This window comes from Cyprinus carpio, chromosome B18, assembly GCF_018340385.1.
Source record: "Cyprinus carpio isolate SPL01 chromosome B18, ASM1834038v1, whole genome shotgun sequence".
Lineage (NCBI taxonomy): Eukaryota > Metazoa > Chordata > Actinopteri > Cypriniformes > Cyprinidae > Cyprinus > Cyprinus carpio.
In genome coordinates this window covers 16153231-16180748 of record NC_056614.1, presented here as the reverse complement: position 1 = coordinate 16180748, position 27518 = coordinate 16153231, and the positions used below count along the sequence as shown (strand labels likewise).

Genomic DNA, 27518 nt, shown 5'->3' with positions numbered 1-27518 from the left:
GAACAGATGGTGGCGTTAATCTTGAAGTGGAAAAGAAACAACAGTTCTGGATGGAGGCAGATGGCGCTTTTATAGATCAGATAATGCTAGCAAGCTAACATGCTGGGCTTCTAGTAAGGCGATTTCACGTTGGCTCCAAGCTAGCTGGTTAGCCACTGTGTCTCTTTTAGCCTAGTTATAATCGGGGTCTTTGATTTAGCTGCTAACACAGCGCATCACACAGAGAAATAAAAATGAATTATTCGGATTACGACTCGGACGGCTATTCCTCAAATGAAGATGAAGACTATGTTCCTTCTGGTAAGAGATTTCAGCGTGAAATTAGCATGGTTGTACATGAGCAACAACACAGATGGAGCTGAGCTAACGTTACTTTGTCTGTGCTCTGCATATGTATAGTGCTCCGTTTTAACATCACACATTATTTAATTCACGATAAGTGATATGCAAAAACAATTACACAACGAGTATCAAAGATAATGCTTATTTTGGGTTCATACTATCAGAACGATCTTCAACATATAATTTGCATCTATTATCAAAGTATTGTCTAGAATGTGTATACGGTATATTTATTCGGAATCCATTTGAATATTACAGGTGTTTCATGTGATAAGATTAACTAATATTCTAATGTACTCCTTTCTAAAATAAGTTTATTTGGCTGTGAGAGTGATGAAAAGGATGCAAACAATAACTGATATTATTCATCAAGCCCCCTGCTGGTCTTTCATGGTCCTGTATGCCTTTCAAATGAACACCAAATCTTTCAACTACAGATTTTACTGCTTCTAAGAATTTTTAATATATATATATATATATATATATATATATATATATATATATATATAGTTTTAAGCTGAAAGTGACAACATGCATTTTTAGTATTAGTTAGTTTTTTCTCTTCAACCAACAGTGCACCAATAAGAAAATGAGGCAGAAATGCATCGTGATTTGATTTGCCAACTGCTGTGTTCTTTTTATCTTTGTGTCATAAATATGATCCATTCACATTGGTTTCATTTTTTTAATGGATCAGATGATAATCTGAGCGAGGATGACATGAGTGAATGTGTAAAGGAGGACGCACTGGAAGGGGAGGATAATGATGCGCAGCACGTGAAGAAGAAAAAGAAGAAAACTAAAGCAGACATCCCTATGAGGTATCATATTACAAACGTATATTTAAACCCAAGCAAAACTGATTGTAAGAAGAAATTTTCTAACTTTTTTTCCATATTTACTAAGAAAAGGAAAAAAGGAGGCCTCAAACTAGAAGATGATGCTGAGGGTTGTTCAGCAGACCAACAGAAAGGTGAAGATGGGACAAAAGAAGATCATTTTGTTACGGAGTCAAAAGAGGGCAAAGAAGAGAACATGAAGAAGAAAGCAGATGATCTTTGGGCTAGTTTTTTGAGTGATGTTGGCCCTCGACCCAAAGAGGCAGCTGAAAGTACGGGCTCTCAGCAGGTAAACATCAACTCAAGAAAACGATCAAAGTGAAGTAAGATATATAATTTATTGTTTTTAATTTTCATGTACTAACATAAGATTTCTGTCTTGGCTCCATTTGGGCTGATGCAAAAAAAATTTTGTGTGGTTTATTGTGTTTTTGGTTCAGTGTCTTTGCAGTCATGATACTACAGTCAGAATGCATTACTTATTTTTGAAATTTAAATCCGTAAAATTAAATTTCTTTTTCATTTTATGTGTTTTGTGCTTGTATTTTATCTAATTGTCTCTTAGATAAATGTGCATGTTTTTTGTTTGTATCTCTTATAGTCCACATCTACTACAACTGGCATAGATAAGCCAAGTAAACCCCCTACAGTGTCTCAGCAGCAGGAGGACAAACCCAAAGAATCCTCCAAAATCACAATTACTAAGGTGTTTGATTTCGCAGGAGAAGAAGTTCGGTAAGTAGAACAGTTTTTAGTAACTGTAAGCCTTTTATATGACCACCAGATGGCAGTATACATTCCTAATTAGATGTAGAGTTGAACATTCTCTAAACAATTCTTCAGAAATATGTTCTTTTTAAAACGGTGGTTTGTGCAAATAGGCAGTATATATATATATATATATATATATATATATATATATATATATATATATATATATATATATATATATATATATATATATATATATATATATATATATATACACACACACACACACTTATATAAATATTTGTGCATGTTATTGATGAATTAAAAAATGTATTGAAATATTTGGGCCATTTCAGTGAATGCTGTCATTTAATAGTTAATAAAAATGCAGTCGTCATCTTAGCATACTGTTGCTGCTTTTCAATAATTCATTCTAGTACATTGTATTTTTGAGCCAGTAAAATATTCAAATCCTGCCAAGCACAAAGCACTGAAAAGCTTTGAAGTCATTTGATGAACACATGATGTTTTTATAGAATAAATGTTAATATGAATCTCAATACATTGATGCCAGAAATATTTGGACATTTTTGATACTTAAAAATGTATGAATTTCATTGCGTAAATGGCTAAATATTAAAATGGTGACCCTCTGCAAACAAATGAAACCAGGTATAGGTTCACTAATGTTTGACAACCAGAAAATTATTTTATTTAATATTTTTTTCCAAATACTTTTATTCTTAGTATAAAGCAATTGTTGGATAATTTAAGGCCTAATGTATTTATTATATATGTTTTTTAAATGTTCTGCTTATAAAAATGCGTTTTGCTATATTTTTTAATTTTAAACTTTTGCTATTTCTGTTTTGCTGTTTTGATATGTATGTTTTAAATTGTGACTTGTGTGTCCAGATACTCTTTAAGGTGAAAAAATGCACTACAGTAAAAAAAGTTAAACAGTGATTTTATAAAATATTATTACTGTTTAAAATAAATAGAAAAATAATTTTCTATTTAATGTATTTTAAAATGTAATTTATTCTTGTGATGGCAATGCTGAATTTCCATCAGTAATTGCTCCAGTGTCATGGTGTCAGTATGTTGCTTACGAAACATTTCTTATTATTGATGTTAATTGTGGATTCTTTTATTTAAATTTTGAAATTCAAAAATACAGCCTGGCTCAGGGCTTGCAAAATTTCAAAATCCCTGGTAGCCCTTGAGGTTTTGGTAGCCTGAAATTTTAACTAGCCCAAATAAAAAAAAGACCTTTTTATATTTATATATGAGAGAGAATCAGATCAGTTTATATAGCAATCAAAAATATTTTTTTAAATACACAAATATCAACAAATATGAAGGAAGGAATTTTATTTCACTATTTACAGGGTATCTGCAGAATTTTTAAGGCAATTTATGACCCATTTTAAGAGCTGCACAAGTAAAATGAACAGTATGAGTGGTGTTGGACAATGTCTATGGTAACATACATAAAATTACATGATTTACACTTGAGATACAGGTTTTAACAAAAACAAAAATCTTATATTTTATACAACAGCATTTCAGCCTTTAGAACATTTTTATGAAAAAGGATAAATCAAGTATATAAATTGTCCATTTAAAACTATAAATATTACTGTCTTAATTGTTTAGATTTTTAGAAGGCACATTAACTTCTTTCTCATTTACAACTCTGTGTTTGCTGCGTAAAAACATAAGTTGATATTTGCATTGATCTGACCATAAACATAGGGACTTCCCTTTATAGGGAAGTCGTGGCCTAGTGGTTAGAGAGTTTGATAGGCAAAAAACCTTAAAATGAAATAAAAAAACCAACGACACGTTTCTGAGGACATTCGGTTCTCTTCAGATACATGCAAATAAAGACATCCGCGCTGCGTTGTGACTTGAAATGTACAACGCTCATATTTATTCAATGACATCATTGCCTTTTGAAGTTTAATCCAGCCATATCGCGACTCTTGTCTTTCCGTCCCCAAATGAAAGACCTCTTGAAACTACAATTAAGACATTTCTTATACCATTTAACGTATTTAAAACTTTTTATGGCCTTAAGTTTGATACTACTCACTTTAGTACATGCAGGACATGCAGGAAATTTGGTGCACCGTGTGTATATATGTGTGTGTGTGTGTGTGTATATATATATATATATATATATATATATATATATATATATATATATATATATATATATAGAGAGAGAGAGAGAGAGAGACACAGTGCAGAGCAGAAATAAGTACACCCCCTCTGAATAAACATAAAATATATATTTTCTTAATGATCACTAATATAATTCACAGAAAGGTGGCAAAATTGAAATGTATTAAGCATATACTTAATAAAAACAAAGAAATATATGCCAATATTTCTGTAAAATAATTAAATTAGCCAGTTTTGTTTAAATGATTTAATTCAAAAAATGTATAATATTTTAGTACTAAGTATGTCCTCCAGAACTTTAAGTATACTGTCCTGTTTAAATCCTAAAGGATTACCTCCTTAAATGCCCTGGTCTTTAATGGGGAGTGTTGCTAAACTCGACTCTACAGAATCCTCCACAGGTGCTCAAGATTGTTAAGACTATGTCCACTGAAAGAATGCATATCATCATTGTCATGTTGAAAAAATGGCCAACAGCTCAGGGAATGGAGAGTGTAGCACCTTCTGCTTCAAGTTTTTGTATAACATCACACAGTGGTGTGTGAATTCATGCAAGCATTGATAAAGCATAACACCCTCACACCTTCAGCACTCATAGTTCCAGAACTAAATGTACGGTACTAAAGTACTGGGACGATTTTCCAGAACCATTTAAAGGGTTGCATTCGCACCGACAGTGTGTACTAGGATGTGATGTAAGCCGGGCGACAGCGAAGTCATTTGTGCACGATGTTCAACAACGTTAACAAAGAAGAACAACGTAACAACAGCAGGACGGAGGATGCTGTGGTCGGAGCTGTGTTTTTGTTGTGTCTCGCGGGTTTCACAATAATGGACATGGAATGTCGACGTATACATAAAGCGATTGAAAGAACAGAAAGGAGGTCTAAGAATCTCCAACGACAACTGCCAGTGCTACATTTGCAACAAGTGCCTGCAATTCAGCGACCGTATATTTATTGCTATTTGTCATACTTGCAAAATAAGTTGACACAATGTTTACAGTATGTTTACACAGCATTTTAAATCATTGCGGGTGAGGGCGTTTTAAATGTGTGTGGCCAATCAATGTCTACTTATGTCACAGGTAGTACCAGTTGTGCTGGTTAGACCCTGCTCCGGAGTAGGAGCTAATTTGGTTCTCGAAAAAGGCAGTCCGGTACTAGAATCGTACCCAGTTCTGCACTCGAAAATGTCCAAAAGTGGGTAGTCCCACAGTTAGTTCTGGTACTATGAGAAGGTTCCTGCAGTGCAAAAGGCCCTATAGATCCCTATAGAAGAGCTTTACTACCATTGAACTTCACTGTGGGTACCAAGCACTTCTCACTGGAACATTTTGGATGCTTTTGGATCCGAAATGATTGACTTGTTCTCTTGAGACCAGAGTATGGATTCCCAGAAGTCTATATTTTTTAAATATGGACCTAGGTTAAATGATTTTATTGTGCTTTGGTACAGTAGGTAATTCTAGTGGTGACAACAAGCATGCATGTCACTTCTGCAGGCTGCGTCATACTCTGTGAGATAAAGTGTCACTCTTTTTTATAGCTTTTGCTGGCTCTGAGACACTTGCATGGTATTTCTCCTGCTCTTTTTCTAGCAAAAAAATCACTCACCACTAAATGAAAACTTAAAGTGAAGGCCTGATTATTTCAGAGGCCTTGTCACAAGTCCATTGTTTTTGAATGGTGGTGTTACTTCTGTTATATTTCACACTTAAAACAATGATTTGGTATTCCTCTTGTACCATTGTCCTATTTTATGCTAAGAAATAAGTCTCCTGGCAGTTCTCTCCCAAGTGGTTCCATTGTTGTCAGCATTAAGTCTGAGTACGATTCAGTAGGTTATATAACACTTTTAATTGTCAGGAAATGACTTGTCTTTAAATGTGTTGGTTTAACATACATACCTGTTGATCAAAAATTGCCCCAAAACATTTTTATTTATTAATTTTCAAGAGGGTGTACTTATTTTTTGCAACACAAAACACAACAACTTAAAAAATTTATAAGAAAATCTTATGTTCCTGAATAATTTTGACATTCTTTTTTGGTAACTGATCAAGCAGACTTGTTGGAACAAGTTTTAGAGGGGGTGTACTCATTTATGCTGTGCACTGTAGATAGATAGATAGATAGATAGATCTCTCTTTCTCTCTCTCTCTCTCTCTCTCTCTCTCTCTCTCTCTATATATATATACATATTTATACATATTTTAATGTGTAGAATAAGTATTTTGATCATTGATCATCTTGTTGTGATCCACAGGGTCACCAAAGAGGTGGATGCAGACTCACGAGAGGCCAAGAGTTTTCTGAAGGAGGAGAAAGTGCTGAAGGAGAAAGAAGAGTCCTCTGAGCCACAGCCGTCCGTACCGCTCTCCTCTGGATCCAGGTACCATCCCACAGTGCATCCCTTTAGTCCTGCGTTTGGTTGTTCTGATCCTTCTCAGTACATGCAAAATTACAGTTTACAACCATTGTGTCAGTTAATTAATGAAACAAAGTGGTTTTTAATGGTTCTGTTTTGTGTTTCAGTGACACAGAAGTGAATAACTCATTAGCGCTTAGACTATAATCAATTCTTTATTGATGTTGTTATATTACAGTAATTAGACGTGATCTCCTTCAGTGGGGTTGGTGCTGGTAAATGGATGGAGACGTCTGTGTGTGTTTGCTGTGAGGGGCTAGAGGGAATGCCAGACGTGTCATTGATCTCTGACAGCTATGATAGCGAGTCTTTGATCCTCTGTAATTCCATATCTGCCTGAAGGGAAAACCAGCGATGACACACAGCCGTGGTGTGCACAGACGTGTGTATACGGGTTGAATTTCCTCTACTGAACCAATCAAAAATGGTCCTCGTAGTCCAGACAGGACATCTGTGGAGTTTGTGGATGTTTAAGAGTTAATCGTTGTGATCTTCCTCTAGTCTTCACCACTCCTTACATAGGGTTATTTTGGACAGACGCTCTCATCTGTCCTCTGAGACCCTGAATGTGTGCTGAACAGGAAGTTATATTTTTCTGTGCACAGGATGTACAGTATGGGGCGTTGGCTTGCGGAGCAGGAAAGCAGCTTGAACCCCACCTCTCTCATCCCTTTATCATCCTAACAATCGGCTGTCATTTAATGTCCACACTAGAAATATTCTATATTCACTCTGCCTCTGTCTGTATCTGGCTTTCATTTTGATGGCTTCTAAGTGCTTGCATATAATTTCTCAGTCATTGTGACTTTTTAAATCAGGCCTCTTCAAATTCCAATGGCTGTCTCGCTCCAGCACAGCAGGGTTCCCGCTTAAACTAGGCACTGAAGGAGCCTAAACACAAAGGGTACCTGTCTCCAGTATTCACTTGCTTCCCTTCTCTTCCTTTAAGCCTGTTTTTGTGTGATTTGAGGTTAGAGGGCTTGAGTCAGCACTGTGGCTCTCTGTTTCTTTACTTAACAGTGTCATACTGCGCCTCAATGGAGAACTGCTGACGATGGTAATACACGCAATTCTTCCTTCCATGGCATTTTTGTACCTTTCCTTAAGCACAGGTCTTACTTTGAAACTCTGGTTGCTATAATTATGGAAAATTGTAATCCTTTACAGTAAAGATTAACATTATTAAACATTTTACATATCATAAAGTAATGATGAACAACTTTTTTTTATTAAATAAAAGATACTTTTATATTGTTATAAAATAAATATATCTCAAATTGTGTTACTTTGGGTTCCCTGAAAAAAGATCACAAAAAAAAAAAAAAATTAAATAATTTCACCACATTACTGTTTTTACTATATTTTTGATGAAATAAATGCAGCCTCTGTGAAACTTCTTTAAAAAAAAAACATTAAAAAATGTTACCAGCTTAACCTTTGACCAATAGTGTGTTTAGAAATAAACATTAATTATTGCTGTTAAAGTATTGTAGATTGGAAGCTCATGATATCTAATGCACTACTGTCTGAACTACTGTCAGTTAACTCATCGTTATTGTAATGTTACCAAAAAAAAAAAAAAAAACTAACTGAAACTGACAACTATTTAGATTTAACTATGTTGATTTTTGTTGATACTAACTGATTATACTGATTCTTGTTTGATCAGTTTGATGAAAGGCCAAATCTAATGCTCAGTATTGATTAATTGGATAAGGAAAGTCAAATTTAATGCTCAGGATTTTATTAAAAACTATTTTTTTCAATTGGATGAGCTTCGTTGATAAAACATACAAGAAGTAATTTGTGTAAATAATTTGTAAAGCCGTTCTTGCATAAACTGAAATATGGAATTATAAACAAATCGTTCTGGTTCTGTTTCCTGAATAAGGGCCATTGGTTCCCAAAAAGTTGAAAATGTTACAATATAAGCATGCAGAGCCAGTCATTTTGTCAGCAATTCACATTATTGAAATGATGTTAAACAGCTTTTCAGTTTCTTTCTCCCGCCACACACACAGACTCACCTCAACCCTCCATCTGTTGAATCTTCCCAGCAGCCCACTGGTGTGTGAACAGGGATCAAAATGAACACATTTGCCAAGTGCCAAAATGGAAGTAAAAATGGGATTTGGCAAGTAAATGGAATGTATTTCCTCACCAGTTGGCTGGTAACTTTATAAGGAACTGCAACATTGCTAGATTTAATTGAACTGTAGAATGTCAGTCTAACCTTTTTTCCTCCGTGAAATGGGTACCATTATAGTTATAGGATACCTTTTTTTTTCTTGCAGCAACCGTAAAATTGGAAATGCTGTATACAGTTTCAGAAGAAACTGTAAGAAATATTTAAGACATGTACGTTTGCTTTGGCAGGTGAAGTGGCAAATGTTCATTTTGGACACTTTGTGAGTTTGCATGAACGTGTGAATGATAACCTTTAGGACATGCCAGTTGTGAGCACCATTTGTGTGTACACCACAGACTGATGTAACCTCACTGCTAGAGGTTCAAGTGTGGAGCAGCACTGTGTAATTCTGTGTCGTCTAAGTGCTATCGATCACAGAACCAGCCAGATTTACTGAGCCTTGTTCTGAGCCCCAGTGATGGCTTGATTGATTGTCTAGTGTCTCTGTGGTCTTATCACAGAACTTGACTGACGTTGAGGCTGAGCTCCATGTAAGCACCCAGAAGCACACAAACAAATCTGTACTATAAGGACAATGGTGGCTTCATCAAAGCTTACATATTCACATACATATATAAGTGCTGGTTACACAACACACACTCACACAGAGTCAGAGAGAGATATGACCTCTGTCTTCCTGTTTCTGTTCCGCTTGGCTTCCCGTCAGCTTGCTGTACGTGAGTGTGAGTAACACAACATACAGTGGTTCTGGGAAACCTTTGTGTACGTCCACTTAAACTAATGATTTCCACATGCGCCAGTCACAGCTCTGCTTTTCTAATTATAGAGCCTCATCTCTAGGACCCTAAAATAGGGCCTTGCTCTCCATTATTACAGAACAGTCACACACCTCGCTCTTTGTCGGTTCAAGCAGTTCATCTCCTGTAAAAGAGAGAGACTGTACACTGTGTGTGAATGTGGATGAACAGTTTTTGTCACATTTTGTTACAAATATATACATATATAAGGTTGACACAAACAAAGAAAGAAGCCTTGTGGCCTTGAGCGATAATATTAGTAGTTTTCCCCTTGTGTGTTGTGGTTTGGTTAGTGCTTTCTAGTTCTCAATTTTCTCATGCTCAGGGCAGTATTCTAAGTGTTAGTGAATAATTGCTTCCATTCCAATGAGTAAAACGCAGCTGTTCTGTAGTAGTCCATACAGCAGGGAGTTTATGCTGTGTTATCCCTGCCATTGTAATTCTCCTAGTTTTAAGTCACATACTGTGAACATCAATGCGTCATGTCTTCAGCTGTTTTTAGAAACCTGGTTAAGTGCCTTTCTCAAAGGCACAGTAGTATTGGCTGATGCTGTCTTTATGGGACTCGAACTGGTAACTGGTAACATTTCCATTTCTACTCCAGAGTTACTCCACATAACAAAAAATCCACATCTAATGAAATCCACAACATGGCATTATCAGCACGATGCTCTAACACAGGCAAATTTGCATGACCAACTTGCACAAATGATTTGCGTTGAAGTTTTTTGCTCTTTAACGCGAGTTCCTCACGATCATACAGATTCCTATTGGAATGATGAGGCAAATAATGGATAGAAATGAACTTAATACAAGGTAAATGGTTTCTAATAATGATTAAGTTTCAGTTGCAGTTTGGGTTGGGTATGGAGAACCGATTCCTTTTTAGAACTGGTTCCAAAAAACAAACAAAAACTGTAAATTGAAAAAGACATGCATTTAAGTTTTGTTTACAAATATATATTGGCGTCTCCTCACAAGAGTATCATCATATTTGTGGTCCTCTGCATCAAAAAGTTTGGAAACCCTGCTATTATCAACTGAACTAATGATTCTCTCAGTGTGAAGGTCAAACTAACAATCTTTCTCTTACCAGCTCAGATCTTTAACCACTTCACCACTTCACCCAGCTACTTATAATGAGGTCAAAGGGAGCAGAGGGAAGCTTGTTTTGGGTCTAAATGGGGAAAGGCCGCTTCAGGATTTCATTAGCAGACCTGAAATGACCTGTTCCCTGTCCCCTCGCAGCTGCACGCCGTGTCAGCCGGTCCTCACGCTATAATGAATGCATGTTAACTGAAGTGAGGGTTCGATATCACGCCATCTCACCACCGGACACATCAGCGCGCCGCTGCCGTGTGCTCCGTCTCCCAGCTAATGCTTCTGACAAAACCAGGCCACTCTTCACTCCCCTGGCATCTAAAAATGTGCCGTGGCCCGGAAGAGATCAGGCCACACAGTTTCCTGTATGTGAGTGTGTGTGTGTATGTGTGTGTGCTCCTGCCAAAACAGATGCAGATCCCCCAAGTGACTCCATGTTAAACAAGAGATCACAGAAAGGCATTGTCTCAGGAGGTGATAAATATGTGGCAACAAACTGCGGTTGCATCTGACAGAGCTTCAGCTGATGTATATTTTAATCTTTTTAATATTTGCTTCAACAATCCTAAAAATAAAAGTTCTTTATTGGCTTCTATGGTTCTATCTATGGAAGAACCTTTAATATCCATGGAATCTTTCCGTTTCACAAACTGGTTCTTCTGCGACATTGCTATGAAAACCCCCTTTTAATAGTGAAGCGTTTAAACAGTGGCGATGACCTACAATCAAGCTTCAGCTCTGAATGTAAAATCACACATGAAATATTAAGAGTGTTTACTTCAATATCCAAAGTAGCGCTCAACATTTTTTGGGGGGAATTCACCACAGACACTTTTAAAATGTCAAATCAGCTCTTGCTGTTTAGACACTTTACCTCCCTCCTGTTTCTCTGCGGTCTCTGAGAGCTCCATCAGCCTCCATTCAGTCCGTCAATGAGACACAACTAGACCACTTCAGTCCTCGTCAGGCCTCATCTTCAAACACCAGGATGTGAGACGGATCTAGCTTGTGCTAGGAAGTGTATTTCTATCCTCACTGACATGCAGCTGCGGAGCTTCAATAGTCTGAACATTAAGGGGAAGGTTGGGTAATGCTCTTCTCTTCAATATTGTGGGAACAGATGGTTAATGTCAGTTTGGGGTCCTCTCAAGACCCCCTTCCACATTTCACTGCCCCTGCCAGTTTCCCTTGAAATACAAAGAGAAAACCATTTCAGGAAGGAAATTAGCCTCGTTAGAGACAAAATGGCTGGAAGTGATTATAGTAACTCGCTCTTAACGGTTATGCAGATATAATAAGACCGTAATTAGCTAAGGAAAGCTTTATGGATTTATGCAACTACCAAACTGGCCTCTTCGCAAAGTATGGTAATATGTGAGTGGAATGAGGATCGGAGCAGTATGTTAGTGAGAGAAGAAATGCAGAGCAAGGAACACGCGGTGGCTCTGAAGATGGGAAATGTACTGACAGCTTGGAACTGGGACACTTGTAAGGTGAACAAAGTCTGACAGCCTTGTGTTCACGTGGCAGAGACAGAGGAGTGACGGATGCATGCAAATACAGCGCTCTCAATGCTGATTTAATCAGAGCTCATTCTTTTATCATTGCTGTGTTCAATAGATTTAGCTAACAGATCGCTCCTATTCGTTGACAAAATTAGAAATTATTATCTGCAAACTGTAGTAAATGACGTAATGGACTCAAAGTGGAACTTTGAAAGACGCCAGCAGATGTAAGGTTTCAGTCATTGCTTACAGTAAGTTTGTTTTGGATAACGCCATTGTACTAACTGTTTCTTTTTGTTTATTACCTTTTTATGTGAAGAAACGAAACCATCGTAACATACCATCTCATTATTTGAGCACTATTGAATTCACTGTAACAGCGTCATGGAAATCACACTTTGGTCACTACAGCAATATCGTCATACATATGACGTAAGGAGAAGGTGGGCTTTTTGACCCGTTGTTAACTGCTTAGCAACAACCCAGAACACCCTATCAACTAAGTTTTAGCAAGCAAATTGCAATGTCCTGGCAACCACCAAGAACACCTGCTAGCATCATGGAAGCAGGTTTGGCATGATTCTTGCGTCTTTGTCTATTATCTGTTTTTGTCAAAATATAATAGTCCTCCTGTTACATGCTGGGTTGTGAGATAGCAATGTGATTGTATCTTTGAGCACTGCAAAGACTTACAATTCTCCATTAGGACTGTGCAATCTTCAAATGAGTCTGAAGTCTCTGAAGTTGCCCAGTTTGTTTGTGTCTTGAGGATACATTTCCTGCATTCCAGTCTGCTCCACATCTTGTTACAGACATGCACATATACACCTATATGCTCAGACCCAAAGAATATAAATGCTGGTCTTGTGTGCACACACAAAAGTCACACACTCTCTGAGAAGCTCCAAAGGACAAACCACACATATGTTTCACAGACAGTTTCCCTAGCAACTACTGAACACGTGAAAACAAAATCTGTCTGTGTGTATTTGAGAGGGAAGGCTTTCTCTCTTCACGTCTCCTTACATCTTTCTCCTGCAGAGCTCAGTTGAATTCACAGTTGGACTCAACACTTTGTCCATCTGTGCTGAAAATATCTGCACTGGTAATTTAGGAGAGAGAGGAACTGCTTCTTCATGGGTTCACACTTGAAATAGTTCACCCTGTATTAACATAATTTCACAATGTATTTGTAAACCTGGGTTTGAATATTGAGACAATTTTAATTGTCTCATGAACAATTATACATAGTGCAACATGCAGTGACATGCTTTTTCAACTCTTTGAAAAATAACATAGAAATAGAATCAGTAAATATGCACAAGTTCATTGAAACATGAGGTGACAATTGAACTTAAAATGTGACTTTCTTGATTTACTTGGTTTTAATATTTCAACATCTGGCAACCCCAAGTCAAGACGTACCTCCTTCCATGTGATTTTTCTGCACCACAACTTTGATATGCACTTAAAGACGTCAATAACAACAAGTTCAGTTTGGTTCTCTACACGATGCATATAATTTCTGCAAATGCGATTAACACTACATGCATTTTTTTTTTTTTTTAGTTGAAATTCGATCAGCGTGGTTGTCAATTAAAAAATTACTTGAATTACATAACGGTGTGTGTGTGTATAGAACATGATTAAGCAGTAAAAGGTGAATTGACAACCAGAATTTGATACAGAGTGTACATGGCCTTGGAGTATTTTTAGAAATGTGTTTTTAGCGAACATTTAGACATAACACATTTGTTTGTGTATATGAAACACAAATCACAGCATAGGGGCTGGGTGGAGCTGTAAGTGTCACTAAGTCCAGGTGGCTGATCACAGGGGCCCGGGGCGTAAAAGGTCTTTGAACTTTAGGTCTTAGCACTGCAGGTGTGTTTATGTGAACGACTGCATGTTCATTAGTTGTCTATGAGCAGGTGTGCTGCTCATTGTTCACAGAATGTAAATCTGTCGTTCATCGTGTTTAGAGGCGGAGCAGAGATGCTCAGAACCTCATGTTCCAACTTAAACAGCTCTTTGAAGATTAAAAAGAGAAAGAAAAATAGGACCCTAAAAATCAGAGGGAGTTGACGGGGAAAATATCATATTTATAAACTCCAATATCTTTGCCAATGCAGAATTTATATGTGACTGTCCTTTACAGGACGTGAGGCAAATGACAGTGTAGAATTTGCATGGTTCACACATGGTTTGTTTTACAAATAGTTTTTTGGGGGCCTCTAGATTGTGTTTTTCATTCAAATGTTACATTGCAGTATGCTACAGTGAAGGACAGATTTAAATGTCTCTGTCTTTGCCTCTTGGTAATGCATTGAATCAAAGATTATCACACTTGTTAAGTCTAATTATTTAATGTGTGATTATTAAATTGGTTATGTTTCCTCATGTTAATGAATAATGGGTTGGTTTGTGTAAAACTGTATTTTTTAAATCCGCTTTAGGGTCATGTCCATTAGACACAGATTAGATTTTTTTTTTTTTAGCATTATACGTGCAGTGTCTTTAGGGAAACTAACAATTTCTAAACAATAAATACCTCAATAACTATAATTTCGTAATACACAAAGCTATCATAATCTTCAAACAAATGCAGATCTGTGGATTGTGGGTAATATTTGGGCCACTGCTCACAGCAGGCGAATTGAAGTCTTGACAGTAATTGTCTAGAAATTTATAGTTGAATGTGGTTAATTTGTTACAGTTGGTGCTTTGATGTTGTACCAGCTATGCTTTTAAAGGGAATTAGAAACACAACTACTCTGAGACTGGTTTAGCTTTCTGTTAGCAGTTCAAACAACCCTGACCCGGAAACCTGTCTCTAAATTCATAATTGCAGCAGCACTGCCGCTGGCAATATTAAAGCTAAAATGATTAAAAAACAAATGTTAACGATAACACTTACTAGTCAGCCTCACTAACTGGCTTGTTGGGTGCCAGACAATTAGTCAACTAGGTTTTGATGATTAGCATGGCCCATGACAGCACCATCTGGCTGCAAAAGCCATTTAAAAATGACAGTGTGAGCATGAGACGTTTTTCAAAAACATTTTTAAAAAGATAAAAAAAAACACTTTTAACAGTCATTCACTTATGAGCAAAGATGGCTGATTTCAGATCATGTGATTCTGGGAATCCTTGCACCTGTTATCAATGATGAATGGGAATGCTAACAGATCTCCAGGTACTTTAGACCTCTTTGTTCCACAAGTGTTGTGATGCTTGTGGAAGTTTTTGTCACTAACTAAATGATATATTTGCTGTGTATTTACATGTTGGTATCTCTTCCTTCTATTGTATATATTTTGCAGTGCACGTATATGATTAAAACATGAGCATTAGAAACTTCCTTTATCTGTTGAAATATGTGCGTGTGAATGTTTTGAGATTGTATGTGTTTGTTTTACCACGTGGTCTCTCCTCTGGCTGTTCTTCCAGCTTCCGGCTGTCGGACTGAATGTGGGTCAGTTATGCTGCAACAGGGTCTTATGGAGGATGTGTGTGCACTGGGTTTATAGCCATTTCCCAGGCCCACGCCTGTACGTTCTCGTAAATAGCTGGTCTACAACTAGGCCAGTGTCCGCGCCTCAGGCGGCAAAATACCATTAGATCAGTCTGAGCAAGCAGGCTACTGAGATAATGTAGATGAAGCATTCAGGGTTAGCCGGCGTCCGTCTCCCATGATGCCCTGTTGTGCCTTCTCTTATGATGTCACAAACACTGTAATTACTCACTGAGGAGATGGAAAGACTTGTCAACCAACTGCGGGTCGATGCTGAGTTTATGAGCCGCTCTGTGAACTTACGATGACATAAACTGATATAATGAGGTGGGGGAATCTGCTTCCTGTCTTGAAAGGAGTCAGAATAGGATGTTCCAGCCTTTTCCTCTCCCTACACAGAGTGACGGGACACTCTGACTCTGTGTGTGCCTTTAAATGAGATGATAAAAAGACTTCAGTCATGGGAGAACTCTGACTGCAAATAAACAACTGAATTCACAGACTTCTGGGCTACTGTTTTACCCTGTACATCCTGTTTCCATTTAGGTTTTAATTCCAGTTTATTTGACTTTTAGGTGCCTGCACTGGCGTATAACAAAGTATGCTGTGTTTTATTTGCCTGTGATGTAACGCATACATATGTCTTAGGGCTGTACGATATTGAAGAAAACTGCGATATTCGATATGCGATACGATATTGCTTAAAGGGATACTCCACCCCAAAATGAAAATTTTGTCATTAATCACTTACAAAGGAATTGTTGAATAAAGTCATTATTTTTGTTTTCTTCGCTTACAAAAAGTGTTCCCGTCGCTTCATATAACCCAGATTGCACGTCTGATGGCAGATGGAGTATTCTGGTGATGACTTTCATACCTTTTAAGGACCTTGACACTGTTATTTACTTGGCAGTCTATGGGACAGTGACAGCCCTCCCGGTTTTCATTGAAAATATCTTAAATTGTGTTCCCGAAGACAAACAAAGCTTTTACGGGTTGGGGGTAAGTGATTAATGACAAAATTTTCATTTTGGGGTGAAGTATCCCTTTAAAGTGTGTAAAATCTATTTAAATTATATTTTAAAATATTTAAAAATGAAAATTATATAACCAATTTGTTTCACATTTTTTCTTGGAAAAGAAAGAATCACTATAACTTCTGAAAGTGACCAGCAGTGTTTTAGCATCACATAAACTTTGCTTTCCAAACACTTTAAGTACTTCTTCATATACCACAGCAACAACTATAGTCTGAGAAAGTTCACACATGATTAAAGGCAAGTGAATAGTCATAAAAAAAAAATGCACAATTTACAAGCATAGATAAAATAAACAGTAGTATTCAAGTACAGAAATGTAACTGTTTTGTTTTTTGATTTATATTAGTGACATATTCTGAAACATGTTTCTGTGTATGCGTGTGCTTTGCATGTGTGGCAGAACTGAAGAGACGCTGTGTGAGATTCGGCTTGTGCGTGCGCTTCAGGTGTGAGTCAGACAGCAAGAAGAGACAGCAAAGAGTTGTTTTCTGCAATTTATTGCACTTAACTTTTTAAAGTCAAGCAATTCTCTGCTATATGCATCGAACTAAAACTTTGACCTTTTGCAACGTTTTGATTTAAGTAGCCTATTAATAAAATTATTCAGATATCGCATGCCCTTGCGAAATGCATATTGCGATAATTACATTTGCGAAATTTCGGTAATTTCAATATATTGTGCAGCCCTAATAAATCTCTGTCAGTTTAAGCATTATGTATGATGAGACATGATACAGTCACCTTGGCTCTGCTTTTAGCATTCTGCCCCAGCGTTGTGTACTGTGGTCTGGCTCCCAGCCCAATGTTCCCTGCTCACATCGACGCTGCCGCATGGCACACAGGATTGACTATCAGTTGAGCCCTGATTGCATTTTGATTCCCTGTCAGGATGGGTTTAAGCAGTGCTCCTGTTTCTCTCTGTGTGTATGTATTGGTTCTGTTTACTAAGCTGTTAGATTTACTAAACTGCAGGTAACACTTTCACAATCATCCTCGTCTCACTCTTGTTGTTTCTTGTCTCGCTTCACAAACCAGATTGAGTCAATTCAGTTCAGTTTTTTTTTTGTAAGTCTATAAAGCACTTTACAATAAGGTTCAGTTTGTTAAAGGGAGAGTTCACCCAAAAATTACAATTCTGTCATTAATTACTCACCCTCATGTCGTCATCTTTAGAACACAAATTGAGATATTTTTGATGAAATCCGAGAGCTTTCTGACCTTGCATAGATAGCCATGCAACTACCACGTTTAAGGCCCAGAAAGGTAGCAAGGACATCATTAAAACAGTCCATGTGACATCAGTGGTTCAGTTTTATGAAGCTACGAGAATACTTTTTGTGTGCAAAGAAAACAAAAAGAACGACTTTATTCAACAATTTTATTCTCTTTTAACCATTCTCTTTTAGAACTTTTAGCCAGTAAGATTCCACTGTGCGCAGGGCTACTGCTTTGTGACAGTTTTAAATGAATTATTCTTAAATTCTAATTTTTAAATGGAAAGGCTAATGTGCTGCTCTGCTGTGCTGTCTGTGAAGAATTTCATATAGGCTAACTGAATTGTTCATATTAAAATCTTTGAGGTTTGTGTTTTCCATTTGACTTTAATAGTTATGCAGCAGTCAGGTGAGCTTTCCTCGTATGAAATGTGTTTGTGGACGCAGCTGTAACGGAGGGAATATAATTACAGTATTGATTTTACCATTATTGATTTTTACTTTTTGCTGGCTTTTTTGCACCCCAACATTATTTTTTTCTGTGTTGTCTGGCCAGACTTTGACTGTCGTGGGAACAACACTGCAGTGAAACAGCTGGCACAACGATGCATATACTGTAATCATGGGCTTCATTTGACATGTTTCAGTTTGCAGGTGTGCGTATATACATACATGCAGTTATAAATCATCCAGCTAACAATCCAATATTTTACATATAAATAATATAAAAGAAAACTTATATCCATTTATATATAAAACATTGGAAAAATCTAAAAATATAATGGATTAAAAAAAACCTATAATATATTTACGTTTTACTTATGGATGAATGTGACCAGATATTGTAAGAAAATATCCTAAGAATGTGGAAACAATTCATAATGAAGAACGATTAATTGTGTACGTGCAGATGTTAAAACATTATTCTTTGTTTCTGTTTTTTCATCTTGCATTTTTCACCTCCCTGTTTTCCTCCTTGAATAATGTTGACAGTTTTTGCACAGATGGCAGATGCATTTTAACAGACATTTAGACATTAGTCATGTGTCTGTTTGTGGGTCGCCTCATGCCTCTGTGTGCATGTGCACCCCGTGTGTTGAACACACAAGTCCTGCTATATCGACTTGATCACAGTGAGGAAACTGCAACTTGCAGTTCATTAAGAAATTAATGAAGTCTTTTTACCCTGCAGTCAAGTAATACAAGTTCATAGCATTCATTTTACTTCAGCCTGAAGCAAGACATAGCATTAACAACGGATTTATATAAAGGGAATTTTAAGGAGGTGGTGCAATTTTGTCCTCTGTGTTTTTAAACCGATATTGCAATACCTTCCTACCCAAACCTTTTTGTATATTAATATTTTATATTCATTTCATATTCTGAAAACAATTGTACCATCTTCCACGTACACACAATTTTCCTTCTCGTTCCTCATGGCAGACTTTCTCCTATGACTCGCCTGAGCGTGAAACAGTCTGTCCTTGGACACCCCGGCACCCTCTAATGCACCCCGAGGTCCTATTGCCACCCCCCATTCCCCCTGCAGACCCCCAGCCCACTCACTCCCTCTGGCACCCACATACAAGAGGGAGGGCTGCTGGTCTGGACTCTTCAGCTCTTTCATTCCACAGATCGTTTAACATTTCATTACTGCAGCCAAGCACAACCTCAGTGTCAAGATGACTTTGGTAATGTTCAAAACACATTTTTGTTCCGGCAGCATGTTGCGAGAAACATACCAGCAAAAGATTGCCTCTCCTTCCACTTTGGATCATCATTTGATCTTTTTATAAATAAAATGATGAAATATGTTTTACCCTGTTCCTTTGTCCGTCATCTTGCATTTTGAAACAAAATTATTTTGATGCAGATGATCTATTTCCACTTTAGAATCCAAAAAAAATGTCACTGGAGCCTGTTTTTAGCCCCTCTCAGTTAGAACAGCCAATTTTAATACTTGAAAATCCTGATTGAAAATATCTTTTATGATCTTCCTTTCTCTAGTGCGAAGAGGCCAGCGGGCATGGGGAGCATCCTGAATCGCATCGGGGCCAAAAAGCAGAAGATGAGCACTTTGGAGAAGTCTAAGATGGACTGGGATGCCTTTAAAACAGAGGAGGGCATTTCAGACGAGCTGGCAATCCATAATCGAGGCAAAGAAGGGTATGTTTAAGCCTCATTAGTGACCCAGACAAACACATCATCTCATATTATCTCCCATTAGTGTCTCACACTAGCTTCTGAGATTTTCATCAGAGCTGAATAAATATCATTAAGTGCTTAAAGCCACAGTGTGCTGGCATGTTATATTTCAGTGCAATTTTTATAATACATTACAATTCATTAATTATGCACTGATGTTAACTGGATAGTAAAATGAATGTATTACTACACGTGCATTTGATTAACATTCTGACCTTTGCAGTTGCTCTTAGGACTAGGGATGAGCATTTGGAGAAATAGTGTAGTGTTTGCCAACAGTATGTTTTAATTAAAATGATTAAATTACCATCAGGATGCACACTCTTCTTCACAAGTGTTGACGGAATGAAAAAAACTCTTTGTAAAATTGAGATTATCATTGCCCTCCAGACTGGTCTAAGATCAGTAGATCAGCAGAATGAATGGAAGGGGAGCCAAGCCGGTAGCACTTCATTTAAACCTGCGTATCTTGGCCTTGATGGCTATCTTGAGGAGAAAGAGGTGAAGAATAGGACTTTACTCAAAAACTGATGATGCAAAGCTGTACCAAAAAAAGTTTGTTAACCAGGGTCAAGAAGTTTAAAGTAGTGTTTACAGGAAGTGAATGAAATACTGCAGTATTGACTTCTCACTTTTATTACAGCAGTTTCATCATGGTTCTCGTTTGAGCTGGAATTGAAACAGGGTGTAGCTTAGAGGGATTTAAAACCAGAGAAACATCATGACGTGAAATGTTTAATAGGTATTTATGATTCTGCATTATTTCCAGGTCACAACTCAGATACTTGTGATAGTCATGCAACACTTTGTATAGATAGTCAGACGTTCTTTTTCCATTAAAGCTCAAGATGATTTTTGAATCATCTGCAATCGTGCTGGAGAACATTCATGTAAACTTAAGTTCAACTTTTCGCCAAATCTCTTTGTGGGAAAAAAAACACTTGTATTGGTAAAAGCTGTTTTAAATAAGAAAACCGTACATTTGAAGCTTTGTCACATGTGGACTCTTTTCAACACCTTTGTTATATTAGTATAGTTACGACTGACTCCTAGTCGACCAATCAGAAGTGTGTGGGACATTCTAGCCTACATGTCTTCTATACGAACACATATGCAATTTTAAACACATGAACAGGCCCTTATTTTTTTTTTGCTTCCATTTCATTCCATCATAATAATAAATTAAAGATGCAAGTGTAAAGTCGGATTAGAAAGTGTTCTCACCCTCCTTTGCCTAATATTAAGGATGGGGTTTCTGAAAGAGGTTTTCATGTTAATAACAGACAATACCCCTTTATCGATTCTCTCAGCATACCTCATTCATCTCAAATGTATAATTAATACCTAACAGTCAACGGTGAAAAGGTTTACGCCTGCTGTAATGGAGACTTAAGTGCATATAGAGATGATAAGAGAGTGAACCGTACTCTGTATGGATGGTTTCTTTACATAGTGAGCTAATTTTTGCTTGTCCCCAGGGTTGCTACCACAAACCTAAATACATGGTATTTTCTGGAAAATTACAACATTATGATACAAATTATGATGTTTAAGAGATTGAAAATAAAGTTCATAGATTAAGTATACTTACCACGTCAGGACCGACTGTAGTGCTAGTAATCTACAGATCAGTTTTTAGACTTCAAAAGGCTTTGGAAATTAAACAAGACCATAATTGAGATCTGCACATGCATAGTTTGTGTCTCTCCACTCTACGGTCATGATTAGATTTCATTCATAGTGAGTTTAGGAGGAAGTGAAATCTTGGTGGAACATTTCTTTCCCATCAAGCTTTTGGTGAATGCACCAAATGGGTTTGTTTCAGGAGGTGTGTAAATGTGAGGCCTCTTGGGTTTCATGTCACAGCTGCGGCTGTAGGTTATCTCAGTAGTGCATCAACTTAGTTGTTGTCTTGCTTTCCTCTCTAAACTAGCCCTGTCACCATAGTTACCCATCCTACATTCCTCTGGGGTAACGCAGTGCCACATTTGTGTGACGTTACCCCACTCCCAAGATGCATTTGGTGTAAAAACAAGCAGGGAGATGTGGGAGGAGAAACATGACATAATTATAATGACATAATTTGTGCATCCAGTTGCCATTCTGTTTTACTCCCTTACCATGCATTTGTAAATTTAAACAACTAGTTCAGCCAAAACTTCATCATTTACTTTTTTTCCATTCATACAAAGATGGTCGGTTGGGTCCATTGTTGTTTTGGACCCAACTGACTTTCATTATATGAACAAGAATAGAAAACATCCTTTAAATCTGAAGAATATCATGCAATAAGATATTAAATGATGACAGAATTGACATTTTTAGGTAAACTTTCGATTTAAATCTCACTGCACACTCAGCACTGATGCCCCGGCTTTCCTAAAAGAGCCTGACGCTCCTCATTTTTAATATATGGATGAAAAGAACTGTTAGTTCTCTATCAGACAGTTGTAGGGAGTGGAACAGTTACTAAATTAAAAACCTGGCCTGGGGGTTTAAAAATAAAGCAGACAAAATTATGGTCTGCCACTGTTTCCATATTTCTGTTTCTCTGAGAGGGATGTGGTTTAAGAGGAGGATCGCTGAAGGGTGTGGAGGATGCAAAGACCATAGAATAGCATAGAGACCATAGAATAGCATAGTGCACAGGCCGCTAGGCCAAACTGTATGCCCACAGGACTGTTTTCAGTGTGAGAATGATGGTTGAAGATCTTATTTTTATCACAAAATGTAGGACAACAAATGCACCCAGATCTGTCAGAGCTAACACAGTTTGTAAACCCAGGGCCTCATGTCTCTGGAGGCAAATGGTTGGTTGGGCATCAGAGCTTCGAGAGCATCATGGGATTGAGACACTGGGGAGAGTGACCCTCTGCTGGGATTAAGGGGGAACAGAGCGGACATGTGACAGATTGTGCTCTTCGAATGCTGCAGGCAGGATGTACAATTTTCTAGGTAAACAAAAAACTGAAGTAGCTTACATGGGTCATATCATTAAAAAATAACAATTGTTGCTTCATTTAAAAAGAATTTAGTATGCTATTGAATTGTATACTGTATTTTTTAGAATCCAAAACTTCCTCAATTACAACAAAATCTGTTCAAACACCTATTCTGTGTTTAGAAACATAATAGGAAAACATACTGTTATTCCTAGATGGACAAATAAAAAAAGAAATGTGGAGAGCATGTGCTGTTCTTGGCTGTGTGTAGCACCTACTGCTCCGCAGATCCTCCAGATGAGTCCCTGATAATTTCACTTTAACATGAACAGGTTGAGAGTCATATTTGATTATGTAAACTTGCCGCAGTGTAATTGCACACTGCATTTCTTAAAAAAAAAAAAAAAAAAAAAAAAAAAAAAAAAAAAACGTAAACCTTTAGCCCATGTATAAGCGCAGCAAATTGCTTTATTATTTCATATGCAAAAAGAGCATTTTACATAGAACTCTTAAAGGCAGAGCAGGAAAAAATACCAGTGCAATAGTAAAGGTTAGAAACAAGGGGAAAGTGTGCATAAATTTATTACTGTTTAGATGCCAAAAATTGACTATGGATATTATGTACCATGGCGGAAATAAATGAAGAATGATCAATTATCAAGTATCAACAGCTCTTTTCGTGTGTATTGTGATATACAGTTCAGTGCATATTATCAAAAAATTGATAATAATTATCAAAAAAGAAAATATGTATGGTGGGGACTTAAATCCATCGGTTGTTTTTTGGGCTTTCCACTCAAAATGTGTTGGCAGGTGAATGTATTGTAAAGGTACAGTATTTGGATTTACTTAAACTGAAATAAAAATAAATTACAGCTGTATAGAAATATTAAATAAAACAAATAAAAATGGCAAACAAATAAATAAAAACTGCATGGAATCATCCACAACAAGATCAATGGCATTTTAAAATGTGTAAATTTTAATTTCGTGTCAACTGTATAAAAAAAAACATTTTATGAGCCATTTAAACCCACTGTGCTGCTCAAATCAGATTGATTTTGTACTGTAAGTATGTGGGTGTTTGTGTGTGTTTCACAGAGATCCCATTAGGACTTCAAACAAGACACAGGCAATCAGTTTTTGCTCTCTGTCTTCTTTTCTTTATTGGCAGGGGTGTGATGTGATATCTAATAAAATGTTCAGTCTGCTCCATAGCCTCACATGTCTGCATTGCAGCTGCTCTGAGGGTTTTCCTAGTGTGCACAGTGCTCTACACAACAATTCATTTAGACCTTACAAAAAGCTTTGTGTAGGAGATGCCCTTCTCTGCTGATCATCAGCCAGCTCCCTGAACCTGAACCCAGACTATCAGGAGCAAAACCAGATGATGTCAGCCTGAAAGGGCCATTTTATTTTCTTTGTCCTCAGCATCTGCTCTTACTCTGAGTACCGGCGAGTCTTGTAATGACAATAAACAGGGAGGATGAATACATGCACCTATAACCTCCAAAATCTAATGGATACAGGTTCACTAAAGCCCCTATTGTGTTGGCTTTTGATCATTTGAGCTTGCCTTTATGCTATATAAATATCAAACCTGTGTGGCTTTTTTAATTGAATGAAATTGGACCACATCGACTTTCATTACATGGACAAAAACAGAAATGTTTTTAAAAATATTTTGTGTTCTGCAAAAGAACTGAAGTCATGCAGGTTTGGAGTAACATGAGGTTGAGTAAATTTTACAAAACCTAAGTATGTCAGAAAAGGAAAACTCTGTGGCCCTTTACAATTGCAAACCACTCGTGACAGGTAATAGAATCGTGAAGCCAGCATGCCTAAAAAAAGAAACAAATATGTGTGTGAAAACACTTTACCACCAGGGTGCTGACATTTACCAACACCCCACTGTCCCCACTCACTGCGGTTGTGCTTCATTCCAATGAGAAACGGCAACAAAAGTGCAGAAAGAAGCTTTAGAAACGCATCACTGGAGATGTAGTGTGGAACAGTTGCAAAAAGATGATATTCGGTGTATCCAGTCACTGAACTCACAGACACAAGAAGCAGCAAGATCCAGGGTTTGTGTCAGTGTCATTCTTGCCAAGTGCTTGTTTACATGTGCTTTCCTCCACCATTATCTCAGTGTCCTCACTGTCTCTGCTCTCTGTGTCTGTAGGTACGTGGAGCGAAAGAACTTCCTGGAGCGAGTGGACCACCGACAGTTTGAGTTGGAGAAGAGTGTGCGTCTGAGCAACATGAAACGGTGACAAGAGAAGAGAGCAGATACATTCACTGATCAAAACACAGACTGTCCCATATTCACACACACCCTGCATACACTCACAGTTTTCTTTGTCATATAGGTGGAATGGCCTGTACCCCCCCCCCCCCCCCCCAAAACAAAAACTGGTCTGCCTTCACAATCTGAATGTACAGCTCCCATATTATCTTTTCCTTCTTCCACTCTTTCTTTGTCCAATATTGCATGTCCATGTTTATTAGGGCTTGTTTAATATGAAAGAGGAACAGCTCAAGGTGTTTCTCTTCTCAAGGACTTCAAGGAATTCTTCAAAAACCTCATTGATGTACATCCTAACCATTCAATAAGAGTGACATTAATGAGAAGAAAACCTCTTTCAGATGCACAGATTAGCATAATTCATATCTTTGTTCTGACATTGAGGATTTTTTGTAAATGTAAACGCTCTATAGTGATGCTGTTTACACACAGGCATTCAGGTATATTCATTTATGTGATGGTAAAATGAAAGTGCTGTTGTTTTTGTTTTTCCCATGCATACTTCTGTCTTAAGAATTTATTTTGTTATTAGTGGTTGTATGGTAATTACCCCACCATCATTTTAATCGTGTTTCACTGACAGAAATAAATCATGTCACTGAGTTGGGACGCTTTCTTTTTAAATGAACCGTGTCTTGCTGTTAATTATTTTGACCTACTAATTACTTGCTCCACGTCTTATGGCTTTCCTCTTCCACATCCCTCTTTGCTAGCTTATGCCCTCCTTGACTACAATTTAACTCACCCCCACCACTGTCTGCCTTTTTTTTTTATTTTTTTTTTTTTTTTATATCATCTAGGAAAGGGATCAGCAGGGTTTAAGTCACGTATCTCTGAATCATTGAAGTGAGTCGTGCATGAATCCTTCCCCTTTTCAAGACTATAATAATCTGCTAGATCTTTTTCTGACAATGAAAGTCCTGTAGTTGCAGAATTTCATCATTTAAAAAAATGTGTGCTGCTTGACCATATAAAAGGTGTTTGAGTGGTTTTTATTGCATTGCTAAGCAGGGTGTTATGGGTGATTGCTCAACCCCAAAAGCGCATGACTTAATCTTTGTGATATTCTCATCTCTCGATATGGCTTGGTGTCTTTTTTCAGTTTTTTATTCAATGTCTATTAAATTTTTTCACTCATTTTATCATCCTCCAGGCAAAATGGTAAATCATATAGCATAGAAAAGTAATAGCACACCTCTCTTGCATGATTTGAGGTATCATTGCTGGCCCTATCACAAATGGGATGAGTTACATGCTTTGATGCATTAAAATTAATACTTTTATTCAGCAAGGATGCATTAAATTAATCAAAAACAAAATGTATGACAAAAACAATATGAGCAAAATCAGTAAGTATGTGTATTTCAGACTAAATCGCAGAATTGTTTGTTTTTGATGTGTTGATTCTCAATTTGTTATTTTTCCTGAAAAAACTTATTTGGTTTTTGATAGCATGGGTGGTAACTTGTTCATCCTTTCACTTGAAGATAATGGTCTTGTTTACATAATTCAATCTTTCCTTTTCCTGTGCATAGGCCTGTGTGGGCACAAAGTTTGTTTACTGTCATTTCCTGCTTCTCGACTACCATTTAGAAGGATGTTCGGCGTGTTCTGCGCATCTCTCCAGATTTCTGTAATGGCTGACCCCCGCAGCAGTCTCCTGCCTCACTGCTGCATTGCTTATTTCCCAAATGGAGATGAGTAGCTGTTTTGTGCTCTGATGTTGTCCTGCGCAAACATTAGACTCTGCAGGTGGGAATCTAAATGATACTGGCATAATTCCCTCACTTTATCAATGTTCTCAAAGCTCAGCACTGTGAGATTTTGTTTCACACCAGTACAGGCAGAAATAAATAAATGTGCATACATCAGCATACAGAAACAATCATGTCAAAACGTACATGACATTTGTAGGTATTCCATGCATAGCTGTACTCTGTTCACCCCAAAATGAAAATTCTGTCATTTACTTGCCCTCATGTTATTTCAAAACTCTGTGATTTTCTTTCTTCTGTGGAATACAAATTAAGATATTTTGAAGAATGTTAGTAGCCAAAAAACATGGACAAAACATAGATATAATGACATGTCATAGTGACATGAGGGTGAGTAAATGACACATTATTATTTTTTTGGTCCCACTTATATATTAAGTGGCCTTAATTACTATGTACTTAAATTTAAATGAATCATTTTATACAATGCACTGATTACATAAATGTTTTTAAATTGTA

General features: G+C 37.1%; 1 protein-coding gene across 1 annotated transcript; it reads left to right on the top strand.

The window, feature by feature from the left end:
* The first annotated feature begins 43 nt into the window (after nt 1-43).
* LOC109109429 (craniofacial development protein 1-like) lies at nt 44-25375 on the top strand. The gene is made up of 7 exons (XM_042744027.1): nt 44-300; nt 1040-1163; nt 1248-1470; nt 1783-1916; nt 6351-6476; nt 19840-19998; nt 25162-25375. The coding sequence occupies exons 1-7, from the start codon at nt 234-236 to the stop codon at nt 25250-25252; spliced, it is 924 nt and encodes a 307-aa protein (XP_042599961.1). The 5' UTR covers nt 44-233; the 3' UTR covers nt 25253-25375.
* Nucleotides 25376-27518: the final 2143 nt, after the last annotated feature.